The sequence below is a fragment of the Eublepharis macularius genome, chromosome 2, assembly GCF_028583425.1.
Source record: "Eublepharis macularius isolate TG4126 chromosome 2, MPM_Emac_v1.0, whole genome shotgun sequence".
Lineage (NCBI taxonomy): Eukaryota > Metazoa > Chordata > Lepidosauria > Squamata > Eublepharidae > Eublepharis > Eublepharis macularius.
The window spans coordinates 145,640,809-145,659,111 of NC_072791.1; the positions used below are offsets into that span (position 1 = coordinate 145,640,809).

The following is an 18,303-nucleotide window of genomic DNA, read 5'->3' on the forward strand; positions in this document are numbered from 1 at the left end:
GGAAATAAATTTATGAGATGATGTGAGTTTAGAAGGGTGTTTCAAAAGGTATGCTCACAAGGAGTACACCGAAAACATAATGGGTGCAAACAAAATACGTATTTTCAACTACATAAACGAAAAGGGGTACAAGCACCAAGTTGGCAGGATTGGCTGCAGATCCATGAGCAGAACACTCAGTTTTCACTTCTAATGGCTTGGGCATATGGGAAATTTCCACATATGGAGAGATTTCTATCAGACTAGTGCAACTTTCTTGCCTTCCCTCTCATATTGCAACCCCAAATGCGTCCCTAATGCTGCTCCTGGGGGACTGAGGAGTCCCCAGGAACAGCACAAAGGTGATGTCTGAGACCTGCAGTGTGAGGGGGGCAGGAATTAGGGAAATCAACCTTCCCTTCCATCTGTGGAAATCTTCTGATGGCTCCAAGCCAAGTGTGAAATGACCTTAAGATAGTGATGCACCCTGATCCAGCATACTGGACCCAGTTCTAATCATAGCTTAAAAATTCCCTTACTTAAGCGATTTAAATTATGATGATAAAATGCTCAGGATATTTTCAGATTTGAGCCTGGAACTCTTTCAAATAGATACCCAAGATTTAAAAACTGCACAGAGAAGGCAGATTTAAAATGTTCATACAGAACAGTCCCCACTATATACAAGAGTTCCTCTTAAAAAGTAAATTCTTATCTAAACCATTATTACAGCCAAGAATTTTAGGATGGCAATATAGATGAACTTAAGACAAAAATACCTAAAGGAAACCCACTGTGCTTTAAAATATAAACCAATATTTAATAAAGTTAATATTTAATCTCCAGTGTAATCTTAATTATTAATTGCTTGAAAGGTACTATTTTTCTTACCTAGTACACGAATATATGGATTTAATTTTGCATTCCATATGGAAAGTTTAGGCAATGCTGTAAACCTAGTATCATCCATTCACAGAGCCATAAAATGGAATAAAATTGTGTACATTGCTGTGATATCTATGAAGGTATTTAAATATACCCACTCTAAAACCTGTATGAATATTCATTAAACACTTACTGGAATTTTTAATTTATCCATCATCTCTAGAGTATTTAAAAATGATCCCAGCTACCCAGGAACAATTTTCTAAGTCATTGCACTGTTCCTATAAAAAATGTCTATAGAAGCCAAAAAGAGCAACCAGTACCTTAAGGAGAAAGAGGTGATGACTTTGGGAGTCCAGGAATAAAGAACACCAGTTAAATATTAGCATTTTAAAGTAAGGCATTTGTTAAAAGGCTAATTGTTAAGAGATTAATCATCTACCAGATAAGTTTAAATTTGGAAGGCTCTTAACCATGGCCAAAGCATGACCTCCTAACCATAGTGTACAAATAGTAGCTATCAGGTCTACAAATGTAAAGGGGATGTCCCTGGCCCTGTAATTCAAGTACAATGTTGAATTGTTACCAATATGGTCCTTTCGGCTGCATGATGGGAAAGATAATATTCATATATTTCTGTAAAAATGTTGGATGAGACAGAAATGATATGGTGAAGTTATGGTGTGGAATGGGGTGTTCAGAGCCTTTGTACAGAGCAATGGATTGCTTCCTGAAGTAGGCCTATTCCAGCAACATCTGATAAAATCAAGGTAATATAAGGTCATACATCTAGGAATTTATACTCACACAATGTTAAAGGCTGGGCGTACTCAGTACTACAGAATTTAACTTCTCTGTCAAAGAAACCATAATAGTACCCTCAAAATATACTATGAAGATTAGCCTAAAATTACATACTATGGGTTATAACTTACCAACTACCAGTGGAACACACTGGCTTATTTTTCCTGCACTTTTCTTTAACAAGTATCCCCCCTCCTTTGTGTGTGTGTGCGCGCGCGCGCGCGCGCGCGTGCACGCATGCTGTCAAGTAGTGGCTGACAGGTTGACCCAGTAGGGTTTCCAAGGAAAGAGACATTCATCTCTCCTTTACCCCTGAAAATATGATGCTGGAGTTGCAGGAGCCACATGGGCAGTAAGAAGAGGGAATCTGATAAAACTTTATCCCTTCTGTGGATAGAAAGAAGGACAATATTATGTGCTTTGTTTATCGTCCGCCTTTCTCCCAGAGACTCTCACTGAGGCTTTTGTCCAGTTCTACCTCCCCACTGCATCATATGACCTGCATGGCTTTTTGTCCATGTGACCACTGGTAAGATGCAACTCAGTGCCCATACAAGAGTTATTTTAATATTTGTGTCTCTCTCTACATATTTCATAGTATTTTGGCACATCTTGAATCACTGCCTAGAACCTTTAAACAGAAGAAATCTGTGAGTCTCTAAAAGAAATATTTTAACTTAATTTTAATTCCGTAACTAAGCATGAAGCTGTATGTAACATGCATCTCCCTGAATAAAGGGAATAACATACAGGAAAATTGTGACTGAAAAGTCAAATGGCCTAGGGGGTTGGGGGAGGGATTCATGTTCCCAGAAGGAAAATGTTCCTAAATTATTGGATAGATAAGCAGTAAATTTCTCAGTATTTTTTGGGGGGGGGGGGGAAATGGTAAGAAGCTAGGTTGAGTGAAGAAAACTAGGCAAACATTTACACCATGAAAAAATGCCAGCCTAAGCAGGTTTACACCCTTCAAGGCTAACTGACTTAAACAGAAGAGTACAATGCAGCTTAGGATGGTACTACAAAAAGCTTGGTGGTGGTAGAGGAGAGTGCCCTCAAGTCAGAGTTGACTTACGTGACCCCCGATGGGGTCTTCATGACAAGAGACTACCAGAGGTGGTTTGCCATTGCCTGCCTCTGCAACCCTAGTATTTGTCGGAGGTCTCCCATCCAATTACTAACTGAGGCCGACCTTGCTTATCTACTGAGATCCAACTCACCTGAGCTGTGCAAGTCAGGGCACAAGAAGCTTAAAGGGTACTATTTGACTTGTACTGAAATAAAGGTTTAAAAATGATGTGTAATATTCTATCTTATCTTTAGCACTATACACATGCTAGCTCCAAACTAGCACTGGTGACATAATATCCACACACACCCTATAAGGGATGAATGGACACCCAAGCTGCTGTAACTTCTCCTTTTTATGTAAACAGCGCTGGATAAGAGCTGACTTTGCAAGTGGGCAAAAACAAGGCCAGATTTTTTAAAATCAAAATTTGCAATGGTGAGATATAGTATTGTAGTTGAACAGGGGAAGAAAGCAAAGCTACAAATGCACCATTTTAAGAGTTTTAAAACCAAAACATTTCAAAATGGTGAGGAGGGAGGGGGAATGCTCCTTTCTGCAGTTACTATCCAACAGGTATCTGTGCAACCATATTTCAGATGGCAACATAAAAATAACTCCAGAGGAGTTAGCCGTGTTAGTCTGTAGTAGCAAAATCAAAAAGAGTCCAGTAGCACCTTTAAGACTAACCAATTTTATTTTATTGTAGCATAAGCTTTTGAGAATCAAGTTCTCATCATCATCTGATGAACAGAACTTGATTCTCGAAAGCTTATGCTACAATAAAATAAAATTGGTTAGTCTTAAAGGTGCTACTGGACTCTTTTTGATTTTGATAAAAATAACTATAGCTGAACTAGCTTGGAAAACAATCCCATTTTTCTCAGTGCAAAATGCTACCTTTTGAGCGCTGGGTAATGTACATACCATGGTAAAACAACTATTCGCTTGAAGGAAAACACCTGAATGTTTGCAAAGTCTTAGTTTAAAACTGTAGAAAAAGGGACAAAAATTGAGGCAATGGAATGCACTCACAGCTGAAGGCGATGAAATGCTGAAATGAATGAACTGGAGTATTTTACTATCAGGAGAATCCAGAGGAGATACACAAGATGGACCATAACTGCAATGGAGTGCATTTCAAGAGGCATGACTACTCTGATAGAATCAGAGACTGAAGTGCAAAACTGAAAGTAAGTTGAAGAAGAAAGAAAAGTATGAAAGGGCCAGTGGATATTGAAAGCCATAGACAAAGCATTATCTGAGATTCTGACTTTAAGCCCCCACATCAATATAAATCATTTTACAGATTTCAGTAGGTGTTATACCCGAGTCTACAGCACACAGGACTGACATGGCATTTTATGTGTATTTGAGAAATTCTGAAACTTATCTTTTTCAGAAAAGAACCCTGATATCACGGTGAGAACTAGAAGCCATTTGAGCTGGGGAAAGAATGATTAAAATACATTAGTGTCAAAGGCTGAAGCCTGATGTGTTTTTTGTGCATATTCCTAGGTTACAATGCATTATAGTCTCTTGAATATTTATTATTAAATAATTATGTACCACAGAGGTGCTAAAACATCAACTGTGCCATCCTAAGCAGAGTTATACCCTTCTAAATCCATTGAAGTCAATATGGGCTTTGCCTGGAGTAAATCTGCATAGAATTGCACATGAAATCATAAAGTGCCTTGTGGGCAGATATCCCTTGTGAGGGCATCTTTGGCACAGTTTTATCAGTGTTCATATGGGACTTGGGATTATACATTTCAATTTTTAAAGTGCATATAATCCAGTTTTTCAGCAAATTAATTGGCTCCAAACCTTCATTAAACTGGTGCCATTCTACTTGATATTTACTATTCCAGTGATGATGCATGAGTACAGGGGTGGCAATTAATTTACTAGGACTATGAAATGTTTGGCTACTAATTGTTTCAGATTCATTCCTAGCACTCTCTCAACCACAAAATGAATTTCCAGACATATTTCAATGGACAATCCCAAAATCAAAGGCACTGAGTGAGCATGGAGAGGCACGCAGCACCTTGAGGATGGAACACAGAAGCAAAGCACTGAAGGAACTACAAAAAGCTACACAGACGGGTCCAAAAACTAGTTCATCAGGGCATAATGAGAATACAAAGAGTGAAAAGCACTACATAGCATGAATGAGAGAGGTAGCAGAGTTTAGACATGGAACTCAATTGACCAATCATATATTATCAGTAACACATTATTCCCTTTACTGTATAAGACATTGGAATGAATGTATAAGTATGCTATAAGAGGGAAATTCAAGGTGTGTTTAGGAAGTGTTGGTGTACTTCAGTGCTAGGAGACCAATTTTTCAAGAAAATTACAGATAGGGAGCTGTTACAAGCAGGATCCTATGATTCAGAAAATAAATATTCCACGGCAAATCTCCCATTTTACTCTAGTCTCTCTTTGTCGTGCGCAAGTAACCAGAATTTGTGTATTTTTGTTCTTCCTGGAGAGTCAAAGGACTTAGAGATCGTCTAGGACAAACAACTAAGACAGCCTAATTCCTGCTGCCACTGACAAGAAAGAGTGCAACATACACTCGTAGGGTGCGAGTTAAGAATTTTAACAAAGGAAGTAACAAAGAAAAACCATGAAACAACAATGAAATGGTGCTCAGGTCAGGCACATCATTGTAGTGCAATAGCTTGATCCATCATTCACAATCTGATCACCACTGAATAATAAATGCAAACCTCCTCTAAGCAAAGTCATATCAACTGCCTAGGATCTCTGAATCTGGCTCTCTGAGCCAATGCAACCTCCTAAGAAACAGGCTTCACCTAGCCTTAGCAGAGTCTCTGAGGCAACACTGCCTCTGGACCAAACTAGACATGACAGAGTTCTCATGGAAACAAGGATGCTGCTGCCATTTTAAAGTTGTTTTAAAATGCCACAAGGGCTCAATCCCAACTGAGACTGTAGCATGGTGGGCTGAGCTGCTCTTGTCCCACAACGTGTCTTATCAAGTGCTGAAATGGCCATGCTTCTCCTCCCCTGCCCCAGTTTTGGCACCTGAAAAGGTGCTAGGAGGGAGAAGAGCACCATTCTCACAGAATTTTCAAATGACTTGAAAATGGCAGTGGCATCCTTATGGCCGCCACAAAACATCATCACATGTAGTTTGGCCCCCTAACTCATAATACAGTAGCGCATACATACATACATGCCCTCCCCCATACACACACATTCCCATGACCCACAAGAGTTGGGAAGATTCATTCATTTGTAAAGTGCTTTGAAGATTTAAAACGCTCTGTAAATGCTAAGTATTAGCACTAGATCATAGCTTAATCCTCAAGGTAGTCCTTGCAATTTTACAGACTACATGGGTTGTGCCACCTGCCCATCTTACAAATACTTGCAGTTTATGCAAGACTCCTTCCTATCTTCCCCAATTTTGCCATTAACTTCAGAGTTCCTATATATTTTTCCTAAAATAATCTCGTAAAATCTTTCTGAGTTTGTGTTAAAATAGTCATTTTCTCCCACTATTTCATTAAAGGAGGAGAATTTGTCAGCTTAGCTCAGGTGAGTAGCTGCCTTAGGACACAAAAAACAACTATTTCAAAAATAGTTTTTACAAATAGTTTTTACAAGAGATTTAAAAGCTGGAAATTATTTCTTGGTTTTGAAAAAGGGCCCATTTAAGATCTCAATTCTTAAGACAGTCAATGATAAATAATAAAAATAAGAATTTTTAAAAAATAAATGTAGGATTTTATAAATGAAAACTTCTGTATTTTCAATGTATAATCATTTCCAGGTAGAAAGAAATTTACCTTTATATTGTCTTTGTTAAACACTGGCATTTTAAACTTATAGGCTCCAATTCATGAATCCCTTGCATTCTGTAGAGTAATTTACATGAATGCAACTGAATATCCTGTGTTACACCCACATATTTGCAGCTTGATCCTATGCAAGTTTACTCAGAAGGAAGCCCCAAAGAGTTCAATAGGACTTGTTCCCAAGTATGTGTGCATACAGCCTTAACAGTGCAAGGTAATAACAAATTGGGTCTACAGAGCATCCTTGGTTAATAAAGCTAAGTCAGTGAGAAGAATGAAAATTCTCCCACTCTTGTGCAGGTCTTCGCTACACGGAGCCCCCAAGCTAAACACAGAACACTAGTCATGTACTGAAGTTCAATTATGGATTTATCAAATAAGTATTGATGGGCTTCAATGCATGGCTAGTGTGCTCTGTTGGTCCAGAGACTACATATTGTGCATGCCTGTAGTAAGAGTTCTCATACCACATTACTCCAGCGTTCTCATATTTTAGAATAACGAGAAGCTCACAGGATGCTTATCTTCCTATGTAAATATAATTACACTCCTCCTTTCATCATTGGGAAATCCCTGTACTTTTACATAGAGCCATTGCGACTACTGACTATTTCAGTCAACAGTATCAAGTTCCAGGACTAATGACTGTGTTGCAATTTCAAAAGCTGTAGTCATGCAGCTGAGTAACATTGATATGTGCCTAATATTACGAGGGTGGGGTGGGGATGAAAGGCTGTACCTCTTAGTTCTGTGCTCCCTTTCAAATAAGGAGCTGGAATAACAACACTGTGCCCACCTCACAAGTTGTTTCAGGTACCATGTTGAGAGAGGCAAGGGAAGGAATATTCTTCCCTATTTGCTTAATAAATATCTCCCAAAATATTTAGTAACTTTGTAAACATACATGAGGATTCAAAACACAGTAAAAGTTCTTTTTCCTGAACTAAGGACAGACTTCCATTGGTCTGCCATGACACAGCAAGTGAATAAAAGGTTGGGAATGAGGACAAAATGGCTCCAGGTACCACAGGGACGTGGAGTGTAATGCAAGTTACTGGCAAGCCTATTGAGTAACACAAAATAGTTTAAATCAATCAGTCCATGCAAATAGAGATGAAAACCCTGTCAGCCAGGGGCAGGAATGTCATAAGTTCATAGTGGTGGGGAAACTGTGAAGTGGTGATGGTGAAACCCAGGAGACCTCTCACCCCTCCAGAGGGTGAAGAAACGTGGCAATGAACTTCAGCTCTCCAGTACATGAGCATTCTTTCTTCTCAGAAGAAGTCTGGTTATCACTGAACACAGAGTTAATCAGGGGAGCAAAACATACAGCCCATCCCAATTCTCACTGTACCCAGTTGAAGGGGGGAGGGGGGCTGCATTCCTCTAGAACGCAGCCTTAATGGCTTTATAACTGGAAATTGTATCAATTAAAAAAAAAGTCTCAATGATGACAATTATAAACAGGTGCTTGGGTTAAATGTGACGTGGTAGTGCAATAGGGCTCACAGTCACAATTCCCTTGATTCTGACATGATTGTGGGACATCTGATCTCTCGGCTTCTGTAACTCTGGTCCTCTAGCCTGTGGACAGTAACTTCCTAATTTCAGCAGGAAAGGCAGAGAATCTGCCTCCTTAATTAATCAAATATGCTGAGGTAGGGAAACCAACCATTTAACTTCAGTGAACAAGGCCTCTAACTGCAGCAGGGTGTGTTAAGCTGTGATCTTTTCCCTAACAAAGAACACAACCCAAGCTGTGGCATCATTCATGCTGACATCCATTTGGGTGCCATTAACATAGCACCTAGGAAAGAATGCCACCCTTCCCACACTTCTGTTCTTACTCTCAACCTGTCCAATGACCAGCTTTTCCAAGCATTATCTCCATGATTCAGTGTATGGGACTGGCTATTTGAGCCACAATCCCTTCTCTCCTATACTAGAGGGCTGAGATCACAAGGTCCTCTTGTTTGGCAGGGCTAGCCACATTGCCAGTGGGAGTGGAAGTCCGGATTTTGTCAGTAGCCAGACATTCCTGGCTACTCATGCCTGTAGGAGTGATGTCCATAAGCTCTCCAGAAGAACTCAGAGGAAAAGAAGGGGAAACTGATATGCCTGAGGAGGGATCTGTTGAGCCAGCAAATAATCTGGGGGGCTTTGGGACTAGGTTGGGCTCATACTGTGCTCTAAGCAGGATCTCCTGATCACTGACAGACTTGGGTATCTCCGCAAAATCACTAGTGCTGTCTGATACCATCATGCAATAGATGTCCTGGAAGGAGCTGCTTTTGCTGTCCAGATTAAAGAGGCTGTCTATAAACTCAGCAAACTCCAGCACTTGTGGACTGGGGGCATCACTGAGCCGCCCATTCTGAAGGGTTAGTTCCTCCTGAGGCGTAATGGAAACATGGTCTGTGTCACTGCCTGCTCCTTCATCACTGCATCGCCGCTGAGGAGAGGTGCCACCACTGTTGTGCAGGGCTTCAGGAGGCTGTGTCTCCTGGGAGTGTTTGGAGAGGCTGTCAGCAGCAAGCAGCTCTGTCCGTGAGCTGAGAGAGGGGTTCTCCTCAGGAATTGCTGGATCAATATAAAAACAGTGAGTCTCATCTTTCTCCATTACTGCATGGAGGCTAGGTGAGCCACGGATGCTGCGAAAACCAGAGGAGCGCCTTGAATCAAAACTGTAGATGGATTCATTATCAGACAAGCTCTCCATAGTAGCAAGAGGAGCACGCCGGTCCTGCAGTTCTACAGACAGGCGCTCCTTGGTGTCTAGAAGCAGGAGCTCCACCGGATCCTTCTGCACCGGAGAAAGAAGCTTCGCATCATAAAATCCTTCCAAACTGATTTCAGAATGAGCCTTACTCCTGCAAAAGGAGAATACAAATATATGAGGCAAATGCAAGGCTGCATTATCACCAGCTCCTGGAACAAAACAAAGAAACACTGCAGATATGACTCCTTACTTAGGACATCACAATATCCACCAACATCACAGCAGTTACCACATATCAGCACGAAGGAAAAGGCTGCCGAAAGGCCTTTGGGTAGATCTTTCTAGAAGTCAGAGCCATATCCTTACTTAGTGCTGCTGTTCCTTCTGTCCACTGCTATGTCTCCAATTCCAATTCCAATCTGCACAGAGGGTCTACTAGGCAGGGGCTGATTCTGGAAGATTAACTCCGGGTTGAGATCCACTTCTGTGGGACTCACCATCACTTTGGCTGCAGAAAGCAAGGCTGTTTTGCCCTTGTTGTAATTCTCCAAGACCTGTGCAAGGCAATCAGTGAAGAGCTCTGCTCAGTTACTCTTTCTAATCTAACTTCTTGAATATTCTTCGTACCTTGCATATGAACTGACAGAGGTTATAGTAACTATTATCATAATCCAGATAAGCATATGATTCTTTGGACTTGTTGCCATTTCATCCTCCCACCAAACCACAGAAAGCCACTTTCAAATATACTGGACTTTCAAAACTAGTTATGATCAAGCATTGTGGAGAGCATGTGTACAGCTGCTATCCTGTGACAAAAAATGTCTACTGTTATCCTGTCAGTATGTGCAAGCCTTTGAGTAGATCTCTGGATTGTGGCCAGGTTTTTGTAAAACGTATATTGATATTTATCTGAATTTACAACTAGGCTTTGCAAATGCAAATCTCCACTGCATATTTCTTGGGATTGCAGTCTTAATACACAGTCATTTTACCAATTGCCCCTACCTACTTCATTGATCAAAATTCCTGAGGAATTTTGAGGAAATTCCTGAGGAATTTTGAGGAAATTCCTGAGGAATTTCCTGAGGAGAACCCCTCTCTCAGCTCACAGACATAGCTGCTTGCTGCTGACAGCCTCTCCAAACACTCCCAGAATCAAAATGATCCCTTCCTATGTTTCCAGGGTCAGGGGCCCCACCGTCAAACTTAACAGTGCCGAAGTGGATTCCAGGGAGTGTGGCACAGGCTCTGCAGATAGCTGAGGCAGCCCCGACATCTTAGAGCACCAGACCCCACCTGGAAGCAGGGGAGAAAGTGCTGGGTGAGATGTAACCCAGAGAAGTGTGGCTGGGATGTTTTCAGAGTTGGTCACACAGCAGGGAAGTGGGGCTCCATGACCATGCTGTAACTGCCAGCAACCCCATGGCTGAGGCCCACAGTGTCCCTGCTCTTCCTGGGTAAAGGAAGCAGTGGAGAAGGGCAGAGCACTGGGGCAGGAGGCCTGCACTAGGAACCTAGGCTCTCCCATTGTCCATGTCCCACAGAACCCTACTCTATGTCATGGGGAATTGGATGAGCCTGGGGCTGTCCTGCCCACAGGGGCTTATTTAAACTTCACTCACTGGGAAGAAGTGTGGGCAAAGCAGAAAGGGGACTGGGTAAGCTGAAACCATCCTCCACCCCCAGAGACTGAGGCAGCTCCTGAGGCACCTCCTGTGGTCCACCGAAAAAGGACACTGGAGAGCGCTACAGCCCTGCACTCCAATCCTATAAATTCACAGGCTGATACTATATTGCTCTGGATCTAATGGTCTTAAGTAGATGGTAAATTTCAGATTATCATTAGGAGGAACATCCCAATAGCAGAAGAAATTTGACTATGGATCCAATTGTGGGGGTTGAGGGTGGTCTCAGTGAAATCTTCAAGCAGAGGCTAGACAGTTATCTCTTGGGCAAGCATTTCCTACAAGTGACTGGACAAGATGACTTACAAGGCCACTCCTAAATCTATGCTTCTATTGTGTGATTCTTTCTCATTTGCCAATCCCAAAGATTCATACCAAGGTGCTTGGCATAATCTTTCTGATTCTTCTTCTATCACACTTGGTAGCCCCGAAACAGATGGCCAATATTACCTTGTTAAGACCTTCCATGACCACATAAGGTAAGTGTTCATGTAACATTGCTGGGGAAATGATCACTTCATTAAAAGCTTTGTTGTCACCCCAAATGGCAAAGTAGGTGGGTTCCTCCTGATCACAGCAGCTGAAACATATGTCAGGAGAGACAATCAAGGAAAAAAGCAAGGAAGGGAGAAGCATCTCTGGAAAAGAAGCATTTGAGCATGGAGTAAGAGGTGGGTGTCCACATGCAAAGTGCCCAGGAGAATCACAGGGCTGGAAGGAATCCATCCCCATGGCAGAATTCTCAATGCACTAATTCACACTCACATTACCCAGAACAGTTCCTGTTCATTACAATTCAACCAAGTTCAAGTTATAGTGTGCCAGAAGCAGACAGCAGGTACAAACAGGGTTCATTATACCAGAGGTGTTATTTCCTCCATTATAGTTTTATACAATACTATGTAACATCTTATGCAGTGCCAAGAAACCAAGGGGAATGATACAATGTAACAGGTTCCCTAATGTTTTATCATGAAACATGAAGTCTGCTTTTACTCCCAACTTCACCTACCAGCACTGCTCTGAAGGATGATTGTGAACCACATGAATGATACGCCCAGGGGGATAAAGTGGTGTGCTGGCTGACAGGGCAATGGTTAAATCACTGGGATGGGTCCAGAGACGGTGACTGGTCACTGAATTCACTTCAGGATCTTCAGGGAGTTCAGACTTGGGTATGCATTTGGTTGCACCCACAATGATTCTCCACTATTGAAGGAAAGAAAAAGGAAAGCAGATTTTTATTTTCTCCACAAATAACAACATGGAGCAAAAATAGGTGAGACCAGAAAAAAGAAGGAAATATTTAACTTCATATTCTGATACTTGTTTCAGAAATTGAATTAAACATGATTACTGTTTAAAAACAAAGAATCTAGTGTTCTGATTTGATGTTTATGATGCAGGAAAGAAGGCACAAAGATAGCACATATTTTTCCTTGTTTCCTTATTTTTATTACAACCTCCCACCCAATTGCAAATCAAATAATTCACTGTGGTGGATATATTTGATCTGGAATCTGTGCCATTAGGAGAAGCTGGAGTTTAATCAGATTTCATCCAAGTTTCTATCAAAGAAAATTGCACCTAGCTGTATAGGAATAAAACTCTTAATTTTAGTTGCATCTAGTGATATCATGAGTCAGATGGTGGAAAGCACCACCAAGTCACAGCTAACTTAAGGTGACTAGGGCGTGTGATCTGGCTTTCTGAACTGGATTTTATAGCTGGATTTATGCTGTGGTAAAATCCAGCTTTGCCAGTTCAGACTAGAGAATCCTGGAGCTGATCTGGGAGCTGGATCCTTACATTTGCACTCTAAGACCCATGTTGCAACTCATGATACTTAAGAGGTACAGGGTGATGCTTGCATTCTCCAGCATTAATCTGTTACCCTAAATGGGGGGTGTCTCCTTGTGAATTGCGGGAATTAGCATTCAAGGAGAAGCCACAAAAGGTGGTAATTGGGATATCTCCACCAATGTATACCAGGATCGTTCCCTTACAGAACTCTCTGAAAGAACCAGGCACGTGTTCAACAGGGATGGTTTTTATTAAAAGGACAGTAAAAAAACAGTTGCACAGAATACACAACACACACGCACAGAGCTAACTGGAAAACAGGGAGGAAGAGGGAAAGATTCAGGGTCAGGCGATATTTACCAGTCTACGAGACAGAGGATGACTGTAGAGTAGCAGCTTGAATGACCAGTGCTTTGCAGAAAGCTGAGGAAAGCTCAGACACATGTCTAAGGGTGTGCACAGGATTCTGGGAAACACACAGAGCATAGGGCTGGAGGCAGCCCAATGATAGTGTAAAATGTAACCTGGGCAGAATTATGTCTTCTGCCCTGAAACAATAGCTTGATGGCTCGTTTGGAGGTGTATCAATAAATTGGGAAAGTTTTGATTAATCATATCTGGAACTATAGGTGAAAGGGGTGCTTGATGATCTGTGATGGCCAGATAGGAGGGGCTATCAGGTCCCTGAATCGCCCAGATTAGGAAGGGGGGTGAGGATGGTACAGAAGGGTGCTGATGAGAAAGGTACTGGAAAAAGCAATAACGCTAGGAAAGTTGAAGGGCATGTTTGCAGCAAACCCCGTCCCCCCAAAATAGACCATGGAAATCCTTTAAGAAAAATCAGCGCAATAGACAGCCAAACAGATAGGAGAACTGTGTCAATCCCTGCCCATTTGCAAGAAGCACAGCCACACATATAAACTCAATCCCTCCCTTACTTCGTCACTGAAGCATATTGCACATACAAGCACAAAGATTAGTACTTAAAACAGTTTTCATGCCACTACAGCTATGACTGAATGGGGAAGCCTGCTTTGTTTTAAAGATCAAACTTCATCATACTTGGTCACCACTTTGATTTAAGAAGGTGACTGCTCAAAACCAGAAGAGCTTCCAACAACCAGATGCCAGTCTGTGTTTTGTACACCAGACTTTAATAATACATATCAAAGACTACCTCAAGTAACATCACAAAAGAAACTGATTTAAGTCTCATCCTTCTCCCTCTTCCCAGAAAAATCAAGACGTATAACTGACAACTTTCTTTCAATTCCTCAGTGCTACTAGATGGGGCATTACAAATAAGGGACTTCAAAACACTGTACATTAACACATCGACTTCTTGTCTTAAACAAAACAGCAGGTGTCACAGCTCAGAGCCTGTGAATGTTTCCTGCCACATAAGTATAGCTATATCTTATCCTACTCTGAATTAACTAAAGGTATCTTGTGGGTAAAGAGGTTATGTACAAGGTGTTAATATTGATTAACCTCATTTACATGGCATGTTAATTCTAAAGGCATAAAGGTAACCCTGAAAGAACTGTCCTTCGAGGCCCACTTGTTCTTTCCTTTCTGTGTGCTAAGTTTTTTGTGCTCCTTGCCACTATTCTCTCAGTACTTTTCTATTTAAGCTGCTTCTTTTTTTTTTTTGGAACATAAATATACAATAAATTTACAAATATAAGATAACATTACTCATAAGGTACAATGCATAGCATAATAACAACTCTAATAGCATTATATATGGTCAAATATCTTATTGATATCTAAAGGTTGAGTATACTTTGATATAACAAGTTTGGGGGTTCTAGATCTTTTCTGTAAATATAATCAAAGAAGAGCCACCATTCGTCAAAGAAATGTGATCCATCTGAAGATGAGACTTTTTGTTGTAAATTATGTTATTTTTTCAATAATAAATTGGTCCCAAACTTTTGAAAACCATTGATGTTGTGTAGGAGGTGATTGATTATTCCAATGTAATGCTATTAATGTCTTTGCTACCACTAATAAACTATTAAATCACGTCTTATTTTATTTATTCAATTTATATACCATAAATGGTATATAAATTGCCATAATATAAATTGCCATAAATTTAAGATTATTTGGGGGTTTAGTGGAATTTTATTATTTTTTTTTAAAAAAAATTTTTTTATTGGATTAGATGTCATTAAATTGTACATTACAATCAGTTTCCTTTAATTTTTCCAATTCTAACCCCCTCCCTTTCCCCCCCTTTTGTTGACTTCCAACAGTTTTCCAACCCCTTGTCCCTTTTCCCTTACTCATTTCAAATTTATTCTATCTATCAAACGTAAACTTTCACTTTCTTCTAAGCTTATCTATATAACACAGTGCTCCTTCTGTCTTCATACTTACTTTAACAACTAAATAATACATAACTAAATAATACATTCTTGGCATATTTTCTTTTGATAATAATCATTTAGCTGATTTTGGTACTCTATACTCTATCTTATAATCTCATCTTCAATATGGGGCAAACAATTTATCCCTCATTTAGCATAATTTTAGATACTTCTATAAACAGTACATTCAATATAAGTCAACCAATTTAACTTATACTCTATATATTACTTTTTCTACATATCTTATCTTCATACTGTTTTAATTATATAATTATATTATTCTTCCATTATGCAACTATCCACCAAAAATAGTCAACCAATTCGACCCATATATACCTCCAAACTAATTCAATCAATTTAATACATGATCTATACATTAATATATATTTTCCCACCTTACTTAAATTCCTTCATTGCAATTATAAAATTATCTCCATTATACAATTATTGCCAGAAATGAAATTAATTAGTTTCTATCCTTATAATTAGTTAATTTCTATCATTATAATTCTTATAATAACACCTATAATACTTAATGCTATATATAATAGTCTAATAAAATAGTTGCTTAGAGATTCTCATTTAACTTTCCATCCCCTGGTAAAGTCACCTCCCTCTACTTTTATTGTATTTCAGTAATTTTCAAACTGCCACAGTTCTCCTCCCATCTCCCATTTCTTCACTAAATATTGTTTCAGCTTCTCCCAATCTGTGTTGAACTGTCCTGGATCAAGGTCTCTCAGTTTCCTTGTCATTTTGTCCATTTCCGCCATGTACAGCAATTTATATATCCAGTCCTCAATAGTTGGCACTTCTTGCACTTTCCACTTTTGCGCGTACAAAAGTCTAGCCGCTGCTGTCATGTAAAATAGCAATGTCCTATATTGTGCTGGAATGTCCTCCATTCCCAAGTTCAGTAGCAGGAGTTCTGGGTTCTTATTAATTTGAAATTGTAAAATCTCGCTTATTACTCTTATTATTTCCCCCCAGTACTGCCTAGCTACCTCAGAAGTCCACCACATATGATACAAAGATCCCTCATGCTTTTTACATTTCCAGCATTTATTAGACGTGTTCAAATTCCCTAGCGCAATTTTCTTTGGTGTCATATACCAACGATAAATCATTTTGTAGACATTCTCTTTAATATTGGTGCATGTCGTGATCTTCACTGTATTCTTCCACAAGTATTCCCATGCCTCCATTGTTATTTCCTTATTAAAGTTTATAGCCCACTTCACCATTTGCACTTTAACTGTTTCATCTTCAGTATACCATTTCAGCAGCACTTTATATACCTTAGAGATTTCCTTTTTATCCTCTTGTAAAAGTGCCTGTTCTAATTCCGAATTCTCCATTCTTATCCCTCCCTTCACACAGTCCGAATTATAAAGATCTCTGATCTGTCTGTACTGAAACCAATCGTAGCTTGGAGACAACTCGTCCTGCGTCTTTATATTGAGTTTAGAAAATTCCATTCGGGTTATCTCCTTGTACGTTAAACGCTGTTGTTCGTTATCGACAGTTCTCGGATCTATTACTTCATATGGAACCACCCATGAGGGGATTCCATCTTGTAGGTAATTTCTGTACTTCTTCCAAGTTGTGAATAGGCTTCTCCGAATATAATGATGTAAGAACATAGAGTCCGCTTTTACTTTATCATACCATAAGTATGCACGCCATCCGAATATTTTTTTATATCCTTTCTAAGGCCAGTAATTTCCGGTTTTTCAGCATCATCCAATCTTTCAACCACACTAAACAAATTGCGTCATAATAAAGTCTTAGGTTGGGCAGTTGCATTCCGCCTCTTTCTTTTGCATCTTGTAACACTTTCATTTTCACTTGAGGCTTTTTGCCTGCCCAAACAAAATCTGATATTTTCCTCTGCCATTTTTCAAACTGCTTAGAGTCTCGGATAATTGGTATTGTCTGTAACAGAAACATCACTCTTGGCAACACATTCATCTTAATTACTGCAATTCTTCCCAACCATGACAAGTTCAGTCTGTTCCATTTAATCAAGTCTTGCTCTATCTGAGTCCACAGTTTCTCATAGTTGTTTTTAAATAAATCTATATTCTTTGCAGTCAGTTCAATTCCCAGATATTTCACCTTACTTGTTACTTCGCAGTCTGTTATTTCCATTAATAGTTGTTGTTTTTGTTTAGTCATATTTTTACATAATATCTTTGACTTCTTTTTGTTTACATAAAATCCTGCCAAATCTCCAAACTCCTTAATCTTCTCTATTACTTTTGGCATATTCTCCATTGGATCTTCCACAATTAGCATTATATCGTCCGCAAATGCTCTGACCTTATAGGAAAAGTCCTTTATTTTTATTCCACGGATTGCATTGTCTTCTCGTATCTGTATCATCAGTATTTCCAAAACCAAAATAAACAACAGTGGAGACAACGGGCAACCTTGTCTTGTTCCTTTACCTATAGTCAATTTCTTGGTCACCTCGTCATTCACCACAATTGCTGCACTCTGGTCTCTGTAAATTTCCTTTACTGCTCTTATGAATCTTTCTCCCATTTGTAGCTTTTCCATGGTGGCAAACATAAAGTCCCAGTTCAAATTGTCAAACGCTTTTTCAGCGTCCACAAAGAAGAAACCAACCTCCTCGTCACAACGTTTGTCATAGTATTCAATAGCATTTATAACTGTCCTTAAATTGTCTTTGATTTGTCTATTTGGCAAAAAACCAGCTTGCTCCTCCTCAATAACTTCAGAAAGCCATCCCTTCACTCTTTCCGCCAGTATCTTCGCAAAAATTTTGTAATCATTATTAAGTAACGATATAGGTCTATAATTTTTCACGTTAGTCAAATCTTGCCCCTCTTTGGGGATCAGTGATATATTAGCTTCACTCCAAGTGTCTGGGATCCGTTGATCCTTTAAAACACCATTAATCACATCTTTTAGGAATGGTGCCAGTTCAATAGCCATTACCTTATAAAATTTGGCTGTAAGTCCATCCGGTCCTGGCGCCTTTCCCAAGTTTGTTGACTGTATTGCCTTTCTTATTTCTTCCTCCGTTACTTCATTGTTCAATTTGTCTCTCCAAGCTCTCCAAGGGCATCCCAACTTATATGTGGAGAGATTTGCTCTGATTCATTATTTTTAAGAT

At 39.7% G+C, this 18,303-nt stretch overlaps 1 protein-coding gene across 1 annotated transcript in view; it reads right to left on the reverse strand.

Moving 5' to 3' along the window:
- Positions 1-5,247: 5,247 nt before the first annotated feature.
- The window catches only part of DAGLA (diacylglycerol lipase alpha), a 188,927-nt gene continuing 175,871 nt past the window's right edge, over positions 5,248-18,303 (reverse strand). The window contains exons 18-21 of the mRNA XM_054972259.1: positions 11,996-12,192; positions 11,434-11,563; positions 9,662-9,849; positions 5,248-9,446 (exon numbers count right to left, since the gene is read on the reverse strand). Coding sequence (XP_054828234.1) covers positions 8,519-9,446; positions 9,662-9,849; positions 11,434-11,563; positions 11,996-12,192 — 1,443 coding nt within the window. The 3' untranslated portion in view covers positions 5,248-8,518. The remainder of the gene's footprint in view (positions 9,447-9,661; positions 9,850-11,433; positions 11,564-11,995; positions 12,193-18,303) is intronic.